Genomic DNA, 26,274 nt, shown 5'->3' on the forward strand with positions numbered 1-26,274 from the left:
CAATTAAATTTGTTTATCCATCAGTTACTGGCGTGTTCCTAACACATATTCCTAAGTTTTTAGATTAACTTTCGAATAATCAACACAATAGTATAACTAAAATATATGAAAATATTTTTAAAATAATTTTGATATTTTTTAAATATTACGTGATATCTAGCAGCTTGTCGATATATGTTTAAAGCACTTCAACTTGCATTTTGTTGTTGTTTAAGCTCTCGGTTTTTTGCAAATATATGAAAATATTTTTAATATTTGTAAAATATTACGTAGTATCTGGCAGCTAGTCAATATATCTTTAAAGCACTTCAACTTGAATTTTTTTTTGTTTAAATTGTCGGGTTTTCGCAAGGGTAGCGACTCCCGCACACACGCAACGACCCTCAACCGGCAGCCCCCTTCCCACAGTTAGACAAGGGGCAAATGCTTCCTTCCGGCTCGCATGGAATGGCATACGGAACGGGCTCTGGCGAGAGAGGCAGAGCATTTGCACTGTGAATGTGTGCCAAACATGCGAAGTAAGAGCTGACGACCCACACCCCACACACATAATATTCATTACCGGCTTATTAACGTGATTTACCGATGGGGGTGATGCTGTCTATTATGCTGAAGGATATGGCTCAAGGATGCTTGAGGATGTGGCATGTTGCAGCCAGGCTGGGAAACTGACTTTAAAGCGCCATATAGCATATCCGTTGTCAATAAAGCTGTTAATGATACCGTGCGAATTTCTTGATGGATGAGCCTGAGCAGGAAATATGTCAAGCTGCAAAACCGTGATATCCCATATATACACTATATACTATATACTAAATATACTCTATAGCTGTCATATGCAAATCAACACAGGAAGCTCATCTGAAGCCTAATGGAACTGTCCAAATTGGGTTGCGGGGGGCGGGAGATTATGTCAATTAGCTGTCACTTCCTGTGCTCAATTGAGTTTAAGAGTTCGGTTACTTTATTTGCCTTATCATTTTTTAATGGACCTTGCAAAGGGTACTTCAGTTTACTCGTGGCATTTGTAACAAATGGAAGAGGACAACTACGAACTCATATAAAATTAGATATATATTTCTGGACAGCAGCAACAGACGATTCGAGCTTTTATTGTCTTAAAGTTAAAGTCAGTCGGATCAACAATATATCATATAAGACAAAGAACACAGTTTTACCATAAAAAGATTTTTTGTTTTTAAAGAAGTTCAGCCATAGCGAGCTTGACTTGATTTAATCATATTTTATCTACATGGAAATAAAAACATATTTCTATATATGTATATACTTATTTCCTTTAAAAACTTTATTTTTCTTTCAAGATACCCTAACCACACCTGGCAGACAGGAGTTTTGACTATTCGCCTTATATTTAAGCAAAATTAAACAAACATATTTGATATAGCTCGTATTGGAACAATTAAACTTGTGCATATAAAATATATCTCAAACATTCTGTCTGCCTTAAAGGGCATTTCATCTGCGGCATTAAAAAGCCAACTATTCTCTCTGCTTCCTCCTTTCTTGCTTTGTCTTTTGCGCCTAACTAATTAAATGACCCCCCGATGCAGTTGCAGTCCATGTTGAGGCTCATCTTCATGTAGGCGCTAATTTAATTAATAAACTTCCAGCTGGCACGCGTGATGTTTATCTGGCATTTTTAATAGGCAGATCTATGGATATGCAACATACATATATCTGCCTGACCCTAGTCCAAGCTTAATTATGACAATGCGCACGAGCCAAGCAGCCAAGGGCTACCCACATGACTTTAAAGATACATAAGAGACACAGACACAGATACAGATACAGATACATTCACAGCTAAGGAGATACAGCTACATTTACAGTTAACAGTTGCCGCAATTTGCGCCTCTTTCATTGGCTGGTGTGTGTGTGTGCTTGGTGTTTATGTACAAGATTCGGGCCAGCTATCGGCTTAATATGTAGGCACTCGTTTATGTATCTGTATCTTAGGGCGTGGCATGGGTGTGCTAAGATACATTTCGTTTGGCTCGAAAGCAGGTCAAATGTTAAGTAACTCGAGCCAAAAGGAACTAAGTGAAAGCACGAAATGCTTTTAGCAAATTTCATTTAAGTTATTTAAGAGCTACAGCTTTGGGTATATACACAAAATATACACACTGAATTTAGTACAAGGCAATAAATATTAAAGTCCCTATTAGTTACTGTTAAAGTGAAGATGGAGGTGATGTACACAAGGAAAGTGACCCTGGAAAGATTGAAAATTGAGGTTTGACTAGTTTTCATTCCCATCAGCTCAGAATGGAGTAAAACAGCTTCGTGTAAAGTGACCATGGAGGCGAATTATATATTAGTTCTTTCATAAAAATGTTATTTACCTTTAGCCTAAGAATCTTTTTGATAAAATATATACACCAAAATAACTATTTTACGTATTACAATCTAATGATAAGGATTTAGTCGCTGATAAAGTGGCCATGGAGACAATTACAATTCAAATTGAGTCTAAAAATGTTTAAAGTGACCTTGGAATAGTTTTAATTCCCATCAGGTTACCTTAGTAGAGCAATACTACACAAAAACAACGTATTCATAGAATATTTGTATTTGTATATATATTTGTATATTTGTATATAATATATTTGTGCAAATGTATGTTGCAGGGAGAAGCAAGCACCTCCGACCCCATAAAGTATATATATTCGTGATCAGCATTAATAGCCGAGTCGATCGATTCGTCCGTCCGTCTGTCCGACTATCCGTACGTATGTACGTATAACAGCAAGAAAAAATTTTGAATGCAAAATGCGTCCTTGTCCCCGCGCAGCACGAGTTTGTTTCCGACAATCGATAACTTGACTCGATTCCAAAACAATCGAATAAAATCAATTTTGAAATACTGTTTTTATAAGCAAATCTCTTAGTTTTTAAGGGCTACAGTCACCAAATTTGACACATAGCTTCTAGAATACTATATATACAGATAAAATTTCTTTCATTTTGTACCTCGAGCTACATTTTGTGTTGGTAGAAGAAGGTTCACGGTATCGCCTAGTCTCTGTCTTGTTTCTAATACAATCTACAGAAAAAGATTAAGTTTCTGATAAAGTAACCATGGTGTGATGTACCTTTTGTATAACAATTTTAAGTGAGCAAAGATCAGTTTTGAAAGTAAAATAGCTCTCACTCTTACCAGCTGGCAATAATGTTTTATCACTCAGTCTTTACTGACCATGGAGGAGCTTTACATATTATTCTAATAATAAAAAAAAGTTATGACTTAAAAAGTAAGCATACAAAAAATAAACAAGTTTAGATTATTTATTATATTGAATAATAAGTCAAAAAGAGTCGCTGACAAAGTGACCTTGGTGGCCGACAATAATTTTTAAGAGTACACAACCCAGCAAAAAAATGTATGCATCTCAGACTTTTAAAAATACATTCTTATATCGCATTTACTTACGGCAATGTGACCAAAAGGCCTTTTTATTGCACAATCTAAAAACAAACAGAAATATTTGGCCCGAGTTACAGAGATTTATGCTTTCAATAGCTGAACACACCGTTTCCATGCCCTCCCACAAACTCATTTCAATTTAAGGATCATTTCTCATGGCAATAATAATATTTACATCAATTAAGAATTATGATATTACCACCGCAATTAATCTGCGCACGATCTCTAACATATCCATAACACACGCCCCGATCCCTCGGCTCCTTTTCTCCTACTCTCCCTCCGCTAGCAATCAATGGAATTCCCTTGGATTCGAACGTGCCGCGAGTGCGTTATGTAAATCGATATCGATATGGTTAAGGATCGCGCAATTGATTGATTGCCATTCAGGACATGCAGCACCAAACGCAGCAGCGAAACAACAATGAAGGACTCAGGACGCAGCGCACAGGACACAGATTGCCAGCGCGTTTGGTTTTATTTTTATTTGTATTGTTTTGTTTTCGGGGCTGGCATTTGCGGGCGGTTTGTTTTTGTGCGCAATTTATAAAGTTGCTGACACAATAATAGCAGCCAGGATAGCGCGAGGATCACGGTTAGACCAAGCCAAACGGAGCCGGGACCAAGGCAAGGCACCAAGGCACCTCCGCCTTAAATTCTCGCGAAAAATTAAAAAGGAGCTGCAGCCCAAAAGTATTGTATTACCAGCTAGAGAAACGGGAGAGACGACAGAGAGCGTCCCAAGTTTGGTCGCCTTGATAAGACCCCAAGGCTGCATAAAAGGTCCTTAAAGACAATAGGGAGCCGCAGCGTTTTAAGCAATAGCATTTCCTTGTCCCTGGCTGGCTCTGCGCCTTATTCTCAATTCCTTATCACAGCGAAAAGATCAAATTTCAAGAGAGCAAGAGCAAGAGCAAGAGCTCGAGATCGCTGGGAAAGGATGTGCCCATCTTATTGGACTGAGAGAAGAAAAAAAAACAAACAAACTGAACGAGTACCCAAAAGCTTTTGTAGGCGGTGCAGAAGTCAATGTATAATTTATCAAGAGGCGGACTTGTGCGTTTTACTTAAACATCTCGAAAATACATTGATTAATATTAGTTACAATTTATTAGCACTGACAACTTGCGCCTAAAGCATTGCTAGATCCATTAATTCGCCTGGGTTTCCAGCCCGTATCCTGCTATACAACTCTTTTTTCGAGGAATTCAATCGATAGTACTTCATTTAATTTCTGCTGTTAGATCTTTCATCGACACTTTAAATTGGAGCATATAAATTTATATGACATTTATGCAATGGCAAGTTCGAACCAGCTTGGTACAAACCCACCTTGTTTGCCAAGTATTGGGCTGCATTAGTTTATATTATTTCATGGCTTCTAAACTCCTCCATTATCACTTTACATCATCTGAATTCATATGACTTTTATTCATATTTAAAGAACACCAGGTTCGAGAACCAGATTCGAACCAGCTTGATTCAAAACCGCCTTTATACTCCTTATATTCGGCTGCGTTAGTTAATATCATTTCATGGTTCCTTCATTTCTCAATTGGCATTAAAATGCATGTAAATTTATATATGAATGTTATGCATAGCTAAAAATATTAAACAATATCTGATTCGAACCGGCTTGGTTCAAACCCAATTTGGTCGCTTTGTATTGGGCTGCATCAGTTAATATTATTGGATGGTTCCTAAACTCCTCCATTGCCACATTAGAATTGCTATAACTCGAATGCATAGATACAAAAAATTTGGATATAAGTACCAAGTTTGAACCAGCTTGGTTCATTTTCATTCATTTTATTGGACTGCATTAGTTTATATTATTTCGCGTTTCGTAAAATCCTTCATTGTCACTTTTGACTATATGAATATATTAATTTTTTCCATAGTAACAAAAATTAAATAATACCAGGCTCGAACCGGCTAGGTTCAAACCCATTTTGATCGCCTTATGTTATGCTGTGTAAAAGTCTTTTAGACTTAGTTCATCATCGCTTCTTTGGTGACATTATGAACATGTTACTAAATCGAATTAATATTGATTATAATTTTATAGCTCTACGATTAGCTTAGCTTGAATTCCATAAATTTATTGGTCTCTTTTCTTAGCGGTAGACTTTAAAAGACCATCATATGAATATCATTTTGTGCCGGAAACGAATAGTTAGTGAAATTTTTACAGGTATCTTCTTTTTGGGAACCAATCCAGCTTAGTTGCCTTCCTTTTTAAATCGCCACTGCCTTTGGTAATCGCAAGCTCAAGCTTTAAAATTATCTGCAGAATTTCGCAGCCTGATTCTCAGCATTGCTGCATTGGGCTTGGCTGACACTTGACCAGAAGCTGGGAGTTCGAGTCAATGGACGCTATATGGATCGGTGGCATTATGGGTATTACATAAGCTGGAACTTACACGAATGATGACCGGAGCTATGACAGTGGCTGCCGGGTAAACGATTCGGCAGAACTGAAGACCTTCATTAAATTTTGAGCCAGAATTTTGTGGCAACTTGTTCTACGCTCGCCTTTAATGACCCAAACACACACACGCACAATCTTACAGTTGGTCGGAACGGGGGAGGGGGGGAGGAAAATTTCACAATTTTGCTTGGGCCTTTTTGTGGCCCTGGCGCTGTGTCCAGATCCAAGAGCCAAGTGCGTTTTGACCTCTTGGCGCGTACGTGCCTGGCCTCAGAGTGTGACAAACTGGTTCAAGTGCTTGTTTGCTGTTGTTGTTGTTGCTGTTGTTGTTTTTATGACTTAATGCCGCGCACGCCGCGCAATTTCAATTACAGGCCAAAGAAGTTGTCGCTAGTTACAAACTATATACAACACACACTCGCACACACACTCGCAGACACACATAAGGAACCAGCTAGCCGACACTTTCATTAGGCTGATGCTCCACAGCCGTCAAATTGCTGCATGCGCCCTCAACTGCTGCCCCCGCGGTCCAGGTGCCAAAAAATGGGACGTATTATTTATGAAACAGAAGCAGCGACAAAAAATATGGAGTGAAGAGCGCTTGGTTATCAAAGGTGCGCGACGTGAAGACACCCTGTACGCCGCGGCAGCGACTAGGCCTCTTCGAGTCACCCTGTACAACGCTAAATAATATTATTGAATATTATTAATTTCGCGGAAGTTGTCCAACAAGCGTGTATTCAATAAGTCAACTAAGCTAGGTATCCAACAAGTGAACTAATCTTGATCTATGTTTGCTTCGGGCGAATCTAAATACTTGATATTTACACTAAAGCTGAAAATCGATATTTATCGGTTTTGTCTGAGATATGATGAATTGAAAAAAATGGCTGAAAATAATATTTAACACAGTCCCAAAAAGTTTATAATACAATTAAATAGTTAATTGAATATATACATAATATGTGATTAAAGAAAGGCTGAAAATCGATATTATTCGGAAACAGCTCCTGAAACTTGTGCGACAAACTTATTTCTAAATGCCTCTAGTCTCTCTAGGCTAAGAACAGCACGTCCTTGCAGACGAATGGACATATGTACGGTCGGACAGACAGGTGGACATGAATAGCTCGCCTTTTTTGTTGCTGTTGATTATGAAAATATTTACATTTTATGGGTTCGCCTCTTACACACAAAGGCCCAACGGCAATATACCCATTTTGACGCGCCTTCAATGGGCACGGAGTATTATAAAGGCAGGTAACTGGACTATGAGCATTGCCTCCAAACAAACCTAGGCACGTGTCGGTGTTTATGATTTCTGTCCCGTGCTTGTTGCTGTTGTCATTGTTCTGCTTCTTAATTTTTTTTTTCTGCTAGTTACATGCATTTTTGATGTTTTGCCGCAGCCACCGACTCGAGCTTTGAATTTAATCAAGCGCCACGCGAAAAGAGTTGGCAATATTCACAGCAAAACAAGTGCAAGAGAATTAAATGCATTTTTTATATACATATCCAAGCTAAGGTAGCAAAAAAGCCCAGTTAGACCATTTAAAGCAGGTGCAAATCAGATTACTGTCGACCTTATAAAATTAGTACAAGATTTAAACATACCTTATTGTCGAAACCCTTAAATAGGATACACACTTAAGCAAGCACAATAAATTTAACACTTTAACAGCATATTTTACACTCACACAACACGAAAACTTAATTAAAGCCTTAAAAATTTGCGCCATTTCCCAAAACAGCTGATTCCAGAACAGTGTAACCGTAAATCTAGCATAATATATCGATATATATTTAAACAGTGCGCCGAAAGGCGCACCACCGCGTTAACAGACTCCTATTTGCGTTAACGGTAACTTGTTGAGTTAACATGCGCACTTATGCGTTAACATATTATGTTAATATAAATGCGCGTGCTGCTAGCGTTGTAAAATGCGAGATATGAATAATACTGCCCTATGAAAAATCAATTAGCTAGCTAAATAGAACTTAATTAATATAACATAAGCTATTTGCTTTATATAAGCACAAAACTATTTAATTTCGGACAACAGCACGTTAACATACCGGAATTGCCGGTCTTGCAGCTAACATATTTTCAGCAGCGTGATGTTGGCTGCACAACGTTTTGCAAGGTATCGGACAATTCGATAATCGAACTCTTCATTCGAAAAAATAACATTGAACGGGACGGACGCTAAAATGCTGAACTGAGTTAGTTGTGGGTGTTTTATTAGTGATTTTGTACGCGCCCGCGCCGCTTCAGCCAAAACGCAAAAGAGGACGAACGAGGAAGTCACGCACAAAACCAGAAACGATAATAAATAAAATCACACGCAAAATACAAACGTGCAATTTTCATTTTGAAGTTGTGAAGTTGAAAAGCAGTTAACGTTACCGTTAAATAACAATAGCAACAACAAAAATCAAAACTAATCATGATGATCTCGTGCAATTGCTTGAATTTTAATGCCACCTCGCCGCAGCTGCAGCGCAGCCTGAGCAGTGGTGCAGGCTCCGGAGGGGCTGGCAATGCCAACAGCAATAATAATAATAATCATAATAACAACAATAGCAGCGCAGGAGCCGGCGAGGCTGCGCTGCCAGCGCTGCTTTTGCAGAGATTTGTGCAAAACCTACCAAGGGATTTTATCTACCACAGCATTTTTATGGATTTCTTCAAGCATGTAAGTGTAACAGCATTTATTTATTTAAGTGTAACAAAAAATGCATACGAATGTCCGTATGTGTGTATTTTAATTTTAATTTTAAGCATTTTATCGCATTGTGCTTTATGCGCAGCGTAACCATTTTCCACGCAGCATAGGGCCCAACTACATACATATGTATGCTGTGCACGTGTGCGTGTGTGTGTGTGTGTGTATGTATTATCGTTCTTTATGCTTTGTGTGCCGGCCCGAACGCTGCTGCGGCCGCTTCCTCCGCTGTTTTCTGCCTATTCTTGACACACACACACACACAAACACATAGATATGTATGCGATAGTGAAGCAGCGTGCGAGGAGCAGAAAAACAAAATAGGGTCATTCATGAGCACATACAAAAAAAACTACTGCGCCTTTTGTTGTTACTTGCCTGAGAAATTGCCTTTTCCTTTTGCCTGACAATTGGTACATTTTTTTTGTTGGTGTATTTAATGCACAGTTAACAGTTTGCGCGTGTGTGTGTGTGTGCACTGGTTGATTTTACCCTACACCTGTTTAGCCTACTCCTTCGCCAGAGACACCCTGTATACGCTCTCTGCCTGCCTATTTTCTGTACTCGTACATTTTTTTTTGTATTCTGCCCATTTTTAACCGATCGCTGTATTTTTAGTTTTTCCGCTTGCTTTCATTTCGGGATGATTTTTATTTATGACTTACATTACATTTGTATGATTTATGCCTCTTCCCGCACACCCTGTGCCTTAAAAACCACGCCTACTTCATGCAATTTGCATAATTTTATAGCATTTTATATTTGTTACCTACCGTAATGTCATGCGGGGGTCAATTGATGCCATTAGGAACATTTCATACTTGTTTATTTAAACGTCGCTCATTTGTTGTTCAGTTTTGTTTTAAGATCTTTCAGATAGATTATTTCTATAATTCTTATTTCGAACTTAGCAAGTGACTCAATTCGTTTTCTGTGAGATATATAGGAATAATATAAAGAAAATTTCCTTTATTTTAAATATAGTATACATATACCAAATATTTGTATTTTAGAGTGATGTCTTAGATGGTTAGGAACCCCCCTGAAGAACCAAAAAGGTTTTCAAAACCGATTCTTATTTACATTAAATTCTATATACAAACTTGTCAATAGTATGGGATATTTCAGGTAAACATGAAATACGACATTTATAAGCTAAAGTGTATGACTGGGAATTGTGTTAGGAATCAAGAAATGGAGAAGTAAATGTAGAAACTGAAACCCGCCAGAAACTGTGATAAGCAACAAAAAGTAAATGGAAAGAAAACGCGAGTTGAATCGAAAGATATAACAATTGTTCAAGAAATCAAATTGAAAAGGGACTATCTAATAACTAGATATTTTGGAAATACCTAATAGATGGGAACAGCTGTCAGGTCTATATAAAAACTATATTTGTATTAAATTATTATTCTTTAGCGTAATATAAAAAAGTTAAGCACATACAGTTTAATTTTTTACAAATGTTATAGATAGAGTTTTCATTAATTTAAATGTTCTACGATCTGGTATCACCTCTGAATAAGAAAAGTTCTACATATTTAGCGATCGGAATTATAAACCTAAATTCGATATGTTGATATATAGTTCAATTCTGCCTCTTTTTTAGACAATGAGCAATGCTTGAATATCTTAACTCGATTTTTTTGGAGATGACTCGGCTAAAAAATTGAAACAAAAAAATTTAACAACAAAAAAACCAAATACTTCTATACAAGACGAGACACGCGTAAAAACTGCAAAAAAAAAAAAGTTTGCTCTGTATCTGTGTGTGTGTGTGTCGATTTTTCAAGGTTAAATCAAACAACAGCTGTAGTCGCCAGTTTCTGTTTCTCTGTTTTGGTCTTTCGCTGTTCCCGGGGCCGGTTGCACGTGTCACAGTTTGACAGGCATGCTGCTGCCCACTCTATGTAGTGACGCTCAAACTTTGACAGAAGCGAAGCTTCAACTACAGTTTTGGCATGCATATGTTAAGCAGCTGCTGGCCACACCCATTGCGCAAGCGACTTACCCCGCTTCCCTCCTCCCACCAAACACACACACACGCGCCTCTCTTGTGGGTTTGCATTATGCGTTTATTTTAATGGAAATTGAATTGTTATGCATTATTATTATTGTTTTGTTTTTGTTGCGGTCTGGAGATCGTGCAAAAGTTCTTATTGTTGTTGTTGCTGCTGCTGCTATTGCTTTGCACCCACTTCAAAAAGCGCTGAGGCGTACAACAACAACAATAGCAACAGCAACGCGCGCTTGGCAAATAGACCAAAAGTGTTATTTTGAATAATTCAAAGCGCAAAACAAAAAAAAAGCTGTATATATTTATAAAAAGCGAGTATTCAAATACATATCGGCACATATGTGGATATATATATCTGTGTATACTTCTGTACATATATGTGCATACATAAATATGTATTTTCTCTCTATATAGCGAGCCCAAAACGGAACGCTTTTAGAATAAATTACGAAACTGACGACAAACACAAGCGAAGCAAAGAAGGAAGGCAGCAGCCGAAAAAAAAACAACAACAACAACTGCGGCAGCAACAAGAACAACAACAGCAGCGGCAGAAAAAACTTGTTTATACATTTTGTTGTATAAACAAGTTTTCGAGATTTCCAAATGCGACCAATGGCCAGCGGGGCAGAGGAGGGACCAGCTCGTCATATGTAGGGCAGGGTGTAGGACAGACCAGGCGCTTACCCGCAGCGCAGCACAAAGCAGTTGACAAGCAGCTTCTTTAACAGCCACTCCCCCTCCCCCTCCGCACACCATTAGTTTGCCTTCAAGTATTGATGCGTAGGCCTCTGTTTGATTGTTAAGAGTTTGGAATTATGCATAAAAAAAAACAAAAACGCGTCCAAAATGCGGTTATAAACAAGGCTATTTAAGATTTAAAATTGTTGTGCATTGCATTCATCCATTAGGTGGCAATAAAAAATTAATTTAAATTTAAATTTAACTAAATGAAACAAAAACAGTAAGCGCAGCAGAAGCTGAGCCTTGTTACTGCTGGTGACAGCTGTTTGCAGTTACCGCAAGCAACTTAACAGGCGCAGCTTAGCTGTTAATGCTTGTTCATCCAAGCTTGCACTCTTATGCTCGCAGGGATTCCTGTTAAACTTACATAGCTAAGTTAACAGCAGGGTGGGTTTAGGAATGCACGCTGTTATTAAGAGCTTTGAGATAAAATAAACGCTAGCTGTCAAGCTGTTTGCACAGCTGTCAATATGCCGCTGCTGTTGCCGGCAAGCGCAGCTTAACATCATGCAAACATACACACACAAACACGCACATGCGCAACTCTTATCAATATTAGTTAGTCCAGTCGCAACACTTAACACCCAAAGCGTGCGCCCACATGGAAAAGCAAAACTCACACTAGAGTCGCTTTTCTAGGTTATCAAACGGTAAAAACGACAACAGCAGCAGCAAAAACAACAACAATGCGCTTTGCTGCTGCTGTTGCTGACGTCGTGTCGCGTCGCTTGTTTCGTGTTTTAATTGATTTATTTATGATTAGATTCATATATTTTTAATATTCTTTTGTTGCTTTTATTTTTTAAATATCTGTATTGTCTCTTCGTCGGCTGCTGCTGCTTAGCATTCAGTTATTCGCCGCACCTGCATGCGGCGAACTTATTTTCGCTGTATGTAAAAAATGTGTAGCGACATTTTAATTAGCATGACAAAACGCTGTGAAATAATGTATTTCAATTGAGCGAAAACAAGTTTTCATATAACAATAACAGCAAAAATAAAGATATTAAAATATAAATGTGATAAATGTATATATTTTTCATATGCATAATTAGTGTATTTATAGATCGGCTTACGAAACCAAGAAAACCATTTTTAAACACAAGCTGCCCACTTAAAAGTCAATCAATCAAAGTGAGCGAGAGAGACGAGGGAAAGAGAGAGAGCGCGACTTATGTTAGATGCAGTTCAATGCAAAGCTCTAAAAATAGTTATTATCAAATGGAGTGTAAGAAGTGCTGCGCAAAACAGAATAGTAAAATGATAAGTGCAAATCAATGAAAGAAAAGGGAGTTGAAGAAAACTGTTTTTGTCGCAGCTGCTGTTATCAGCGGTTGTAAAGCTCAATGGCTGTCAAACCACCTAAAACGGCATGTATAATAACTGCCAAACTGTACTCTATGTGGCTAAGCAGTACTTATCAAACTGTATGTTATCTCTATAAAATATATTGTCGCTCTCAAACTGTATACTGTATGGCTTTTTAATTGCACTGATTGAATTGATTATCTCTATATATGCATATATAATTTTTTAATCAGAATTAATATACTGCACGCTTATGCGATAAACAGCTTTTAGAGATTCTGAATGACTTGCGAGCAGTTCAAATGTGTTTGCAAGGGTGTTTAATCCCAAGTGAACTGTTCATTTTTTAATAATGAAACCTAACTAGTCAAACAAAAACGACAACAAATAATTAAAACCAAATGAATATTTTTAGAGTGTACAACAAAAAAAAGTCCACTTTGCGTCGATGACACATTGTTTGCATTTTTAAAGCGTCTGTTATCGATAACACGAAGCGCTGCATTTTTAAAAATTGCATGGTAAGCTTAAAGCGCAAGGACAAATAAACAAAATAACACTTGAAACAAAATTGCAATTCACAGCGCAGTAGGTCAAAGTTTGACAGTCACTGCCCACAAATGTTACTGTAAGAAAGCAGCGGGCTGTTTCTCTCTCGCTCGTTCTGTCTCGTTCTAGCAGCGCAGCGCGTGTCTCTTAATTGAAAACCAATGTTAATCTTTAACAAATATAACCTTGAAGGCAGCAGCAGCAACAACAAATGTCCAATGTTGCCATATTGTTTTAATGAGCGTTAAACGCACGCTGTTAAACTTTTAACCTCTTAACAGACCTCGCAGCGACAGCAGCCATTGACCACATGCATCGAGTGGCCATTTTGCCAGTGCTGCCAATTTGCATGTAAACAAAACTATAAATTCACAAATGTCTAAAAATAAAACGTACAACAACAACAATCGCAAAGCGAATAGAAAATGAAAACACCTTTTGGCTCAGCGTAGCTTTTTTTCGAATATTTTTACGAGAAATTTGTCTTTTCACGCTCGCTTCAATTCGCGCGCGTGTGTGTATGTGTGTGTGTGTGTGTGTAAGGGGTGATTTAGAAGGAGGGTCGCCTCGCTTCCCCTCTGCCGCACACAAATGCCTGCCTGCTCGCATAAATATTTACTAACAATGGCGCTGAATTTGTGTCAAATGTGCGGCCTGAGATTTGTTTGCTGCAAATAAACATAAAACAACACTGAACAAACACACGCATGCATAAAGTGCACCTAGAATTACACACGTACACATACACGCACAACAATATTTACATAAACGACAGTTTAAGTAAAATGGCGCAGCTGTTAAACGGTAGCTGTTGCTTAACAGTCGCTTAGGTGCAACAACATAACAGCGCCTTAACATAACATCTGTTAAAGAGGGCTTGTCTTGTCTTTTGCATTTTATATATTGTATTAATTTAAAGACGCACAAATAAATATTTCATAAAACAAGAAGAAACTATAAATAGCCGCGCTTATCAAATTAGTTAGCCACCGAAAAAAATAATAGCTTAAAGCAAATGTCAAAGCGATAAGCAGACCCCAAAAGATGATCTCATATTATAAACTAACAATTAACTGCAGACGACGACAAAGCACAGCCAGACACACAAGCACGCACACAAACACACAGACACATACACATCGCGCAATTTCGCCGCTGTTTGTACATTAAATTTGAGTTACACACACACACACGCACACACACCTAGTTCTGTACGCGTGTGTGTCTGTTAAAGATATGGCCATAGGCCCAACTCGCTAAACAAACAACGCACGTCAAACGAAAATTGTTTGTCAAAGTTTTTAGATAACGCGCCCGGCCCGTTGACCCGGCACGCCCCCCGCCTATCTATGGGCTAGGTGAGACAATAAAAAAAAAGTAAAGAAGAAAAAAACAACAAGTAAAAGCCGTTCGCCGGCGAGTGTGCACAACTAGGAGTTGCCCTGTAGCCTCCCTTTGTAAATTTACTCTAAACTTCTCTTCTTAGCGTCCGAGCTTTGGGATATTTTAAAGATGGCAAATAAAAGTATGCCCAAAAATCAAGCTAATACCTCCAAAATTTAGGGAGCTATCAAAAAAAGATAAACTTGTTCTGTTCCGAATGACTCTAGCTTTCGAGATTGACTCCGAAAATATACCCTATTTATCTGATTTTCAATTGGTACAGGGTATACAAACCGGACCCGGTCCGCAGCCGGTGTGTAAACATTGTTGCGCTTAATTTACTGTTATGAGCGCGTCTACATGGCACCAGGTCTATGGGTTTTAGCTTTTATTATACACACTCAATATATACTTACAGTACAAATATACCCTGTATATATATATGCCTAATCAGACGTCATATAGGCATTAGAACCTCGGGCCCTGCACACACGTGCGCACGTTTTAACTAAGCAAACGGACGACCCTTATTAGTAAATAACTATGTAAACACTTAATCATAGATTGGATCCAGGGGCCATTGGCTGACTTAGCCAGCAGACCGGGTCTGAGTTGTTTGGGTTTACGACTTATCAGATTTTTTGAATTTGTTTTGAAACGACATTGAAACGCTACACAAACACAGACTGCACTTGATAAGAAACGCGAATCAAATGTAGAGAGAGAGTAAGTGGGAGAGATGGAAATATCAACAAAGCCATGACTCAAATAATATTACTCAACTATTGGCAATTCTTGCACTTCGATCAGAACATTATATGTTCATCGGATATTTTAAGCAATTCACAATAACAAAATTGATTAGAAACCAGAAAATTACTTTCTTTTGCATTCGATCACATTTTATTCTGTTCAATCTCAAAAAACTCTACCCTACAGAGTATTATTAGAACTGGGAGACACTTGCTTAAAAACTTAATATTTTGGTACTTCACTTATAGAAACCCAGAAACCATTACCCTATGATATACTTAAAAGTTCTATCGTTTTGGAAGTATGAATATTACCACGCTGTCAAGTCTAATCAACTTCTAATTAGTTTAGATCTCGGTAGCTTTTGACCAATTGCTGGAAACCAAATATCAAAAAATCTGAGATATTAATCGAATAACTTGTTTACAACTTGTTCCCAGGAATATTCATTATGTTAGATCTCAAAGACTTCTTTTCTGTTACTTTGCTTAATCCTCTAGCTAATTGAGTCTAGAAAACAATCCTCCTTAACAGAAAACTTTAAAACATACGGTTTCAGGTAAAACCTGTTCATCTTTTAAGATATCGAAAATCACATCTGAATGTTTGAAACAGTTTTATTTCCAAACTTTAAGAAAGTATTATTGTATTTTCGAAAATTACAAAAAATTGCACTGTTTGTTAAACAAGAAAGAAATCTTCCAAATTATACCATAAATATTTATAAGATGTGTCCCTTGCATAAGCCACAGTAAAGCACCCATATAAGCCACACTCAAATGTGCCATGTCTCAAAAAGAAGACAAAATAATCCTGTTGGCCTGGCCAATGCTATGTCAACTCGGGCTGAAATTCGCCAAACATCTATGTTTAACAAGTTGTGTCATCAACAACATGTAAACCCAAGTTAATATGTGCGTGTGTGTGTGTGCGTGCGTGTGAGTGTGAGTCATCATGTAAGGAATAAAAGTCTCAAACTGAAGACAAAACCAAAAGCCAATGGAAAATTTTTGCTGAGCACCCGGCACCAAAATAGCAAAAACAGGCAAACTGAAAAAAAAAGAACTGCAAAAACAAGCGAGTGAAGAAGAAGAAGAAAAAACAAACGGAAAAGAATCGGAATCCGAATTGGCGATTCGTTCGTAATCCAAAGAGAAGCAGCCGAACAGGCCCGCCACGCCTACCGCACGCGTAAAGCCCTGGGCCCCAGCTGTCTAAAATTGTTGTTTATGATAATGGCCGAACGACGACGGCGACGACGTATCTGGGCAAAATGTGTTTGCGCTTTCCGAAAAAAGAAAAAAATAAACGCAAGGCAGAAAATCAACAAAACACACCGACCAGCTGAAGAAGAGGAAGGAAACGAAAGAGAGAGGGAACAAAATAATATAGCAAAAAATGGTATTATTTGTGAGCGACGGGGCCGAACTAAGTCGCGCCCCGAGCCGAAAGCAAACCGAAACGAAAAATAAAAAAAAAACAAAGAACAAAAAAAAAAGGTCTTACAAAAAGCTGGGCAAAATCTATAAAAGATTATTTTCGTAGTTTCTTTTGTGCGTTGATTTGTTTACAACTTATTTTCTTTTTTGGCTAATGAAACGAAACGAAGCGAACCGAGTTATCACAGTGCAATTAAAACAAAAACATGTAAGAATCCAACGAAAATAGAATTAGAAAAACAAAACAAAAGGCAAATGCGTCAAGAGTGAAAGAGCAAGAGAGAAAGAAGGGGGATAGGGCGACAGATAAACAAAAGAAATGGATCCAACAACATTTTCATTGTCGCAAGTCGCGCCAAGCGTTAATCATGAGCCTGTTGACGAGTGGGGCCATGCAACAAGTTGACGAGCCAAAAGATGCTACTTAGTTGCGGCCTGTGGCACGCTCTTATAAACTAGTTGGCGCCTTTATTTGCTTTCTTATTATCAAATAAGTAGCGTAGCTCCAGGTAGAAGCCATGTTATGAGACTGCTGTTAAATGAGCAACTGTTAAACGTAAATGTCAATAAAGCTGCCAACTACAGTAAAAATTGCTGTAAATGCACTTTGTTAATAAGCAGCCAACATAATGCCAACTGCTGTTAATAACATATTGTCGCTTTTAGCAGCAATATGTAAGCGATATGCGTAACCAATGAACGTTATGCTATATGCACTCTGTTAATAAGCAGCTAACATTTTGCCAACTACTATTAAAAACTCTGTTGCCGCTTTTAGCAGCGTTCTGTAAGCTATATGTACACATACAGCTCTCTGTTACGAAAAACCAATGATAGTTACAGTTAAATTCGCATATTTTTTATCGTAAATGGAGTCTGTTAATATACAGCCAACAATTTGTCAACTTCTGTTAATAACATATTGTCGCTCTTAGTAGCGCTCTGTAAGCAATATGTACACATACAGCACTCTGTTGCGAAAAGTCCATGGGCGTTACAGTTTAATTCGCATGTTTTTGTTTTGACGTCGCTCATAGCTAATGAAAATGCTGCGAATTTGACATTCTGGCCCAGTCTGAGAACCACTTAGTAAACTAACGCCATGCATATAATTAATGGCGGGGCAATCAATTATATTTGAAACAAACAACATTATTATTAACAACAACAACCTCCATAAACTACAATATAAATTATGCAAAATGTGCAAATTATTATTTGAAGTTGTTTTATTTTTATGGCAAATGCTCAACAGTCGCCCATTGCATTTTGTTGTTGCATAAGCAGCAGGCGAGCTGTTATAAATGGTGCTCAGCAGACGGGCAAACGGGGTCCACGTGTCGGGGGAGGCGGCCACAGCCAGACAGTCTGATATGAATTACAATTGGTTTGTTTTTTATTTATTTGTTTAGGCATTTTCAAGTGCAACGCAGTCTGGGATACATTGAATGGTAGTTTAGTCTGTATGCAGTTTGAGATGCTTGTTATTTTAGGAACTTGACATGCTTTCGGTTTGATAAGCATTGAGCAAATGTAGGCTGCTGTTAACAACTGCTAGAAATTTATTTGGCATACCCTAAGCTGCAGTAAGAAGTATGTTAATATAATGTTAACCCTGCTGCTGTTATAACGCTTGCAAATACATTGGACTAGCGTGTAAGCAATAAACTGTTGCTGAAGCTTATGCGTAGGCTGCAAATTACACTGCAAAAATTTTAAAGTAGTATGTTAATAAAATGTTAACACTGCTGTTAGTGCTCTTAGTAATTCATTGAACAAGCGGCGCGGGTAAGCAATAAACTGTTGCTGAAGCTCATGTTGCGTAAGGTGCAGCTTACAGTGCTGTGCAAAAATGTTAAATTCATATTTTACAGTATGCCGCTGTAAAAGCTTTAACATTTGCCGCTGCTGCCAGTGCTCTGTTATTAAATGTTGTTATTGATAAAGTCAGCTGTTCAGCATTTGTCATGCCTTGCAATTTGCATTAAAACGTTTTCAGTTCTTCTATATTTATTTTTTTTATTGATTTCCGATATTCCCTGTCAGCTGCTGCCTTTCGTTACGTGCGCGTCAGCACGTTTCTTCCGTTTTCGCCCTGGCAGAGGCGGGCGAACAAAAAAAAATGAAGAAGAAAAACATGCGATGTTTTATTTATTATTTTGTATGAGTCGATTAGCATGCTTTTTGTTTTTGGCATAGAGCAAGTACGATTAATCAAATGAGCCATAAATATACACACAAACACTTGTGTGTGTGTGTGTGTGCGTCAATATAAATGGCCATTTAATTAGTCGCATGTGCAGGGCGCGGGCGCTAGATGGCGCCACATCACATAATTAGCAGCGACAGCGACCGCATTTAGTTTCAATTAACAAAAAGTCAACAATTGTTATTGCTTTGTGTTAATTAAGCGACAACAGCAACAACAACGGCAACTGTTGACTGTTGCCGCTGCTGGGCTTCAATTGTTATTGCCGCTGCAGGCCGTGTGGAAGTCATTGACATTTTGCACATTGCAACAAGATGCGCGTTACAAAATGCTAGTTGCCAACTTGTGCAAATAGACAGCGGTTGGGGGTGGCGAACGGATGCAGTTGTCTACATTTAGCAAGTGCGAATAAAAAATATGTATAAAACAAGTAGCTTGTGCGCTTGTCGAGTGTGCTCGACTACCAGATACCCTGTACTCAGCTACAAAAGGCCATAGCATGCCTGTGCACTTATATCTATCTACTTTTGCGCGCCACACTATCCACACTATGCAAAACTAAGTTTTAAATAACTTCTTTAGTAATGCTCACAACTGAAATTTGCTGTTTTAATGTTCGTATATAGCAAAAATTGAAGCTGTACCTTTAAAAAAGTCTATTTTGGGTGTACGGGAAAAGGATACTTAATGCGATAAGTGTACTTATATATGGCATGTTAAGTATGCTTAGCTCTTATATGCTTTGAACTATGCTACAAATAAAGTGGTTGGTTATCGATATTTATCGTACACTTGATAAGTGTATTCTTAGGGCACACAAGAATCTGTATAACAAATTTGTGATGTCTCCTGATACTCCTGAATATGCTTCAAGGAACAGGGCTTCGATAGTTATTGAATTTGGGAAAATTGAAGGAGTTATCAATAGTCAAATAAATCTGTCTCAAGATTCTTCAGATAAGGACCCCATTGTACCCACTATCAAAAAGTGCAGGGTATATTGACACACACACACTCACACAAACGTCCAGACGTGCGGGCCTAGTCGGCGGCGGTTACCATAAAAACCTCGGTAAATAAGACAGAATGGCAAAGCGACAACAAGAACTGTCTCTAACAATGACAACAGATCATAAAACTGCAATTGCAAAGTCTCGGCAAATAACCGCAGCGACAACAGATATGAACCAAGTAGAAGAAGCAGCATGCAAAAACATGGCCAGTAAAATGATATATAGTATATATGAATGGGTTTAAAGGCGCGACAGAAACGCAAATAACAACAATATTATTTGTAATGCCCAACAACACTTGCCATTAATGAATGCATTTGCTTTGTTTTTGTACACAGCTCTGTTTGCACCAAAAAAAAAAAAAAAGAAAAGAGAAAAAAACAGTACATAAAAATAATAAGTGTCTTGGCTGATTAGATATTACAGCACCAAGTAAACAAGTCGTTAAAATTTACATGCGCAACAAATTTTATTTGCGGCATTTAACAACAATTTGCGGCACTCGAGAGTGTGTACACACTGCACAAAAGAGCATGGTCACACTTGAAGTCAATAATTTTAATGCAAAACATGCAAATGTAGGCATATAAATGGCAGACATATGGAAAACACTATCTTACGAGAGTTTTCCATAATAACTAAATAAAAATTTAGATTTTTACAAATTTTAACTTTCAATGTTAAGTTAGCAGAAGTAGAGCTCATGTTAATGAGAAGTTTTAAAGCTCATGTTAGTTAGCAGTTTTAAAGCTCATTTGAAATGTAAGGGTTATTTGCAGCTGTGTGGCAACGCCAAGTCTATGTTTAACCCTTAATAGCGGTTCATTAACCTGGCAAAGTTCCTATTTCGAGTCAAATAGATTTGATCAATTTTGAACTGCTGTGAGAACGCCTTATGTTGATGTTGATATCAATAGCAAATCTATGAGGTGTGGTAACACTGTGTTGTTTTTTTTTTTGCCAAATAGTTAACAACCAGATAAACGAGGAGCATCCTTTGATACCTCCCAATTACCTTGACATCATGCTAAAGTGCTTTGTTTACTTGCATAAATACCTGAAAAACTAGACCTCAATCAGTTTATTACGCTGATATGTAGATAACGCCCGGTGACACACACAAACATTTTGGCACTGGGGTCAATTGCAGTTGGAAATGCGGAAGTGCTACACAAGCGCTTAGATAATGCGAAACACTTTACATAAATGATGGGAATTTATATACTATATAACAAATATATAAAACTGACAGCTGTGACATGTTGTTTATTTAATTAATGCATTTAATTCCACCTGATGATGATGTTGTTGATGTTGATGATAATCTTGTTGCATCTATCTAGTCCACACACAATAAATAGATGAGAATTGCTGACCAGGGCAGACCAAAAGCTAAAACCAGACAGAACACATTGTTATTTGATTTGTGTTGACGTTTGCATTTTATACCTTAATTCAATTTAATTTTCGCTCTCTGTCGGTCGATTTGTCGGTTAGTTCATTGTCGGGTTATGCATATGCCAGTTGAAGAGGGTTTTGTATTTAAACTGAGTGTCAAATTTAGCATTGCTGTCACACAGCCAACACGTGCTACAGTCCGAATACTAAACTGGCCTGATAAGCGTGGACTATAAAATACCCTGTAACTGTAATATTGTATATATGTACAAATATCAAAACTTCTTAAGTCCAAAATAGGGTTATATTTAATAGAAACTCTTCTCCATGTCTTTGGAGTTATCATAGATAACGATAGAAAATGGAAAAATGTCTATTCAAGCCTTAGGTTTATAGAAAACGGGCTCTTGATAATTTAAATTCTTCTAAAATAAAGAAAATCTCTTTCACCAACAGTAAATTAGTTTGTTTTTCGATTTAATAATACAAAGAGGATAAAACCTAAGTTTCCTAAAGTTGTAATTTCTAGCGATAAATAATTTGCCTAATACTCGAAGAGTGTAAGGAGATACCCTATTTAACACGACTGCTTACAGGGTATACACATATATAGAGTATGTTTATTTGTAGCCATCATTGTAATCAAAAGACAATTTGAAGCGCTTACGTTAATGCTATCTTTCTGTTTGCTTGTTTGACAGTCTTTTTTTTTGCCCTACACGAGCATTTTGCCACAAGGTTTTTATTTTTATGTACGAGAGAGGGGTATCTGATTCTATTGTGCCAATAATTATGCTGCAAAAAATAACGACAACAACAAATAGAAAATACAAGTAGTGCTGTTTCTTTTCGGTGCCTACAACATTTTGCCATTGCACTAATTGTTTGTTGTTTACTTGTTTGGTTTTTGGCTCCGTTCTGCTCTGTTCTCTTCTCTTTTTCTTATTATTATTTTGATAAGCGGGCCAGACAAACGTCGCCCACTTGACTTGAACATTCTTTGAAACATAATTGACAAATTTGCACTTGAACTACTGTGCGCCTTGCCTCAAATACAACTATATATATGTATATTTCTATATGTATATATAGAATTTGCTGTTTAAACTTTAACAGCTGTCTGGCGTTGCCAACTGCTTTCGATTTGTGTTGCAATTCAAATGAATAATAATTGATTGTCGCTGACAAAACTGTCCGCTAATCAGCCATTGACCAGCCGATAACGGTAAGGAAACATTAAAAAACAATCACTTAAGCTCGATAATTAATCAGCAATTATATATGTATTTATGCAGATATTTGGCAACACTTCTCGCCATTAACATTTACCGAACATTGCGCAAAGCCTGACAATGCAGAAGTTGGCAACTCTTTGCAATCGATCCGAAAATTGATGGGCGTACTTTATCTTTTGTTATCGTTATCAAAATCAATGCTTATCAGTTATTTATTGACCAGCAAAGATGTTGACAAATTAGTTACTATTCTATTTAAACTGAACTGAATTGAGTAAAGTGTGGTTTAAATGTATGCAATAAGCTATACAAATCCATTTAGTCTATAGTATATTTAACCTGGCTTAGCCAATTACGATCTGATATTACTTACATTTTCTCCTGTGACACATGCAAATTGGTGTTAATTTTATAATAAATAGTCGTTTGAAAAATAATAAACATTTTTAAAATCGTCTTCTATGTGATTTACGTGACTTCAAGTAAGGCTCACAAATTTGCTTGATGTTCTTGTGTATAATTGATATTTCGAAAAAACTACAATCTGTATATCTTATCCTCACTCTCCGTTTTTGTCTCTTGTCTTTCTTAACCTTGTTCTCTTTTATCTATATATCTTACCCTCGCTCTTCGTTTCTGTCTCTTGTCTTTCTTTACCTTGTTTCCTTGTCTCGTATTATTTCATCTTAGTTGACTCTTACGTTCTGTCTCCTACTCCATTTATCGTTCCCTTGGGCCCTTTTTCGTTCTTACTCTATTCTGTATCACTTGACCTCTAACTGTCTACTCTCTCTCTCTCCCGTCCCCCTCCCTTTTTCTTTTTTTCTCTCTCTCTCCCGTCCTCCTCCCTTTTTCATTTTTCTCTCTCTCTCTCTCTTCCTCCCTATTTTTCTTATTCTCCCTGCCCTTTTTCTTAATCTACCTAACTCGCCCTTTGCCTCCAAAATATCGCCCTTCTATGCGATTTTCATGAGAGTAGAATTATTGTCTGCTCTTCAAAGCTAGTATCCTGTATCGAGTAACTTATAACTAATATATTGTCTGTTTCCTTTTTACCTTTCAGGCATATGGTCCCATTCCAGATCTAACCATAAATGCCATCAATCAGCGTGATTTAATATACAGCCTCACTCTGAACGTAGCTGGCCACTGCTGGCAGCTGTGCCTCTGCATCAACTGCAAGGTGGTGCTGTGTGCCAAACGCTTGACGGCCGGCGCTGGCGCCACGCCTACACTCTACCTCATCAACAGCCAGCTGTTGTGCAGCAACGAACAGCTAGCGATCCGGCGCAGCCATAAATCCTATTCGGAGGCCTTTGAGCTACTAATCATGGATAACGATGATGCTGCGCCAGTCGGTGGGGCAACATCCGTTGTCACTTTGCCACCACCGACACCAACAGCATTGTCGACGGGCATTGTCAGCTCCTCGTCCAACCTGAGCATTGGCTCAATGTCCACCCAGGCGCCACTCGATGGGCGGCTGCAGCGTATGCGGCAGCTGCAGGCACATCAGCAGGCGCGCCTTCAGTCCGAGATCAATGAGACCAATGAGCGCATCGAACGCTACACGGAGCAGCAGTTCGCGCTGCTCAAGAGCTTTCGCGAGAAGTGCGACCAGGAGGGGGCGCTCCTCGCGCGTCAAATACAGCAAATACCTGAACAGGCATGCGAGCTGCTCGATCGTGCCATGCCCGTTGCCCTGGAGGTGACGGGCGGCGGCAGTGGCTACATTGGCTATGCCGGCGGCCCGGGTGGGCGACGTCGCAATACCATAAGCAGCCGGCGTGAGCTGGGCATGCCTACCACGCCCACTACACCACTATTGCAGCCGCCCAGTTTTTTGCCCTTGACGCAGGATGCGTCGTCGTTGCAGCAGCAACAGCAGCAACAGCAGCCGCTGCCCAGCGCCACCATTTTAACCACGCGCAAAATGTCCAACTTTGATACGCCGCCTGCCACACCAGAAGCCACGCCCATGAGCGTGGGCAACAGCCCCACCTTCAGGCAACAACAGCAGCAGGCCTCGGCTGTTGCCAACAACACGCTGCTGCTGGCCAAGCCGTCTGCAGCCGCCGCGACGAGCGCAGAGGATGCCGACGATTGTCTGTTCGATCTGGAGGATGTCGATGGAGTCACCCAGACATCGCCCATCTATCAGCAGCAGCAGCAGCAGCACTATCAGCGGCTGCACCAACAGCAGCAGCATCAGTTGCACCAACAGCACGAGGACAACATGAGCGATGCCGACGAGGCGGAAGGTAAGAGCAGCCAGATGCCTCCAAATGTAATAAACTTTCTGTAGAGTATAAAACACGTCCCCCAAATGAATGCCTACAAAGATCTTTGAAGGAACATTGCATACAATCATTTGACAAACATTTCCCAAAGCGTCCACTTGCTTCACCAAAATTAACTATATAAAATTGCCAATTAGTTCTTAAATTTATCATCCGTCAATCAATCAGTCAATCATTTCAGTTTTATATAAACAAATAACTTAAATTTCTATCAATTCTTTTGTTTCTTCAGCTCCAGATTTAATCATATTTTCGTTTTTGTCTTTCTTTACAGATGCCCTCGACTTGGACAGCTCGTTGCCCATAGCGATGAGGGGCGTTGGCGCCGACGGACGTGGCATCTCGGCGCAGTTGCTCTATGCCAACATTGCCCGGAGTCTGCCCGTGGAGATAGCCAACTCGCCGTTGGCGGAACGTGCCAATAACAATAACAATCAGCAGCATGTTCTGCTCGAGGATGAGGAGGTGAGTTTACAGTAAATAATGGCTAAAGCGAAACTGAATTTAACTTGCGTGCGTATCGCCAATTGCAGGTTCTGGACAATACTGTGGACATAGCAGCCAGCATCAAGGCCTTGGCCAAGAGCGTGCATGGCGAGGCTGTTTTTGGGGACTTGCCACGCCCCCGTCTGCGCTCCCAGATCTAATTGTTTTGAATCAACAACAACTACGTGAATCAACGTATTTAATAATTTGTTATAAAAAAAAGAAAAAAACACAAGAAAGAACTCAGCTGTTTATTCTAAACTAAATTAGTTTGCTCAACGAAAAACTTGGACACTTGAAGCGCCTTCATCAAACACACACACACACGCATACTATATATCTTTATAAAAACACACACACACATACACATACACACATGCATATGCACCCTAACATTTAATTAAGCAACAAAAAGTTTAAGTAATTTCATGTAATTTCCCTACACTTTTTTTCTTGCTTTATTTTTTTAAGTGAAAAATTCGTGATCCTCCGTTTGGATGACGAATTGTGAAATGTGTATTTCTTTTTTTTCTTCTTCTACGTACGAAAAGTGTTCGGCATTGTCAGCTGTCACATTTGGAATTAATTAATTAACTGATGATGTTGTTAGTTTATACAATGAATTAATTATATATCTCGATGCATACAATACAAATACAAAACATACAAATACAAAATGCACACGACCAACCAACGTGTAAAACTGCAAACATAAAATGCCACAAAGTTTTATTTTATTTCATTAGATATAGTTACTTGAAATTCTTCAAATTTGTAAGAGTTATATGTCTTTCGACTACTACTACTTTTTCGGTTACTTAGATAGTATATGGGA

The 26,274-nt window shown here is 38.5% G+C and overlaps 2 protein-coding genes across 2 annotated transcripts in view; one reads left to right on the top strand and one right to left on the bottom strand.

The window, feature by feature from the left end:
- phyl (phyllopod) overlaps positions 1-7,639 on the bottom strand; it is a 68,836-nt gene extending 61,197 nt beyond the window's left edge. The window contains exon 1 of the mRNA XM_064682052.1: positions 7,494-7,639. Within this exon, the coding sequence (XP_064538122.1) occupies positions 7,494-7,618 (125 nt within the window). The 5' untranslated portion in view covers positions 7,619-7,639. The remainder of the gene's footprint in view (positions 1-7,493) is intronic.
- Positions 7,640-8,044: 405 nt separating this feature from the next.
- PRAS40 (Proline-rich Akt substrate 40 kDa) lies at positions 8,045-26,156 on the top strand. The gene is made up of 4 exons (XM_064681920.1): positions 8,045-8,575; positions 23,717-24,914; positions 25,228-25,418; positions 25,487-26,156. The coding sequence occupies exons 1-4, from the start codon at positions 8,327-8,329 to the stop codon at positions 25,598-25,600; spliced, it is 1,752 nt and encodes a 583-aa protein (XP_064537990.1). The 5' UTR covers positions 8,045-8,326; the 3' UTR covers positions 25,601-26,156.
- The last annotated feature ends 118 nt before the right edge of the window (positions 26,157-26,274 follow it).

The sequence above is a fragment of the Drosophila montana genome, unplaced genomic scaffold, assembly GCF_035044405.1.
Source record: "Drosophila montana isolate Dmon_TW-CO22-7 unplaced genomic scaffold, ASM3504440v1 contig_2438_1, whole genome shotgun sequence".
In the NCBI taxonomy this organism is placed as follows: domain Eukaryota; kingdom Metazoa; phylum Arthropoda; class Insecta; order Diptera; family Drosophilidae; genus Drosophila; species Drosophila montana.

What these genes read in the sequence shown, in the direction of transcription:
- PRAS40 (XM_064681920.1), top strand. Translation starts at nt 8,327, where the DNA reads ATGATGATCTCGTGCAATTGCTTGAATTTTAATGCCACCTCGCCGCAG. An exon ending in CGATGCCGACGAGGCGGAAG is followed by an intron (nt 24,915 to 25,227) that starts GTAAGAGCAGCC and finishes CTTTCTTTACAG; the next exon opens with ATGCCCTCGACTTGGACAGC. An exon ending in TTCTGCTCGAGGATGAGGAG is followed by an intron (nt 25,419 to 25,486) that starts GTGAGTTTACAG and finishes CGCCAATTGCAG; the next exon opens with GTTCTGGACAATACTGTGGA.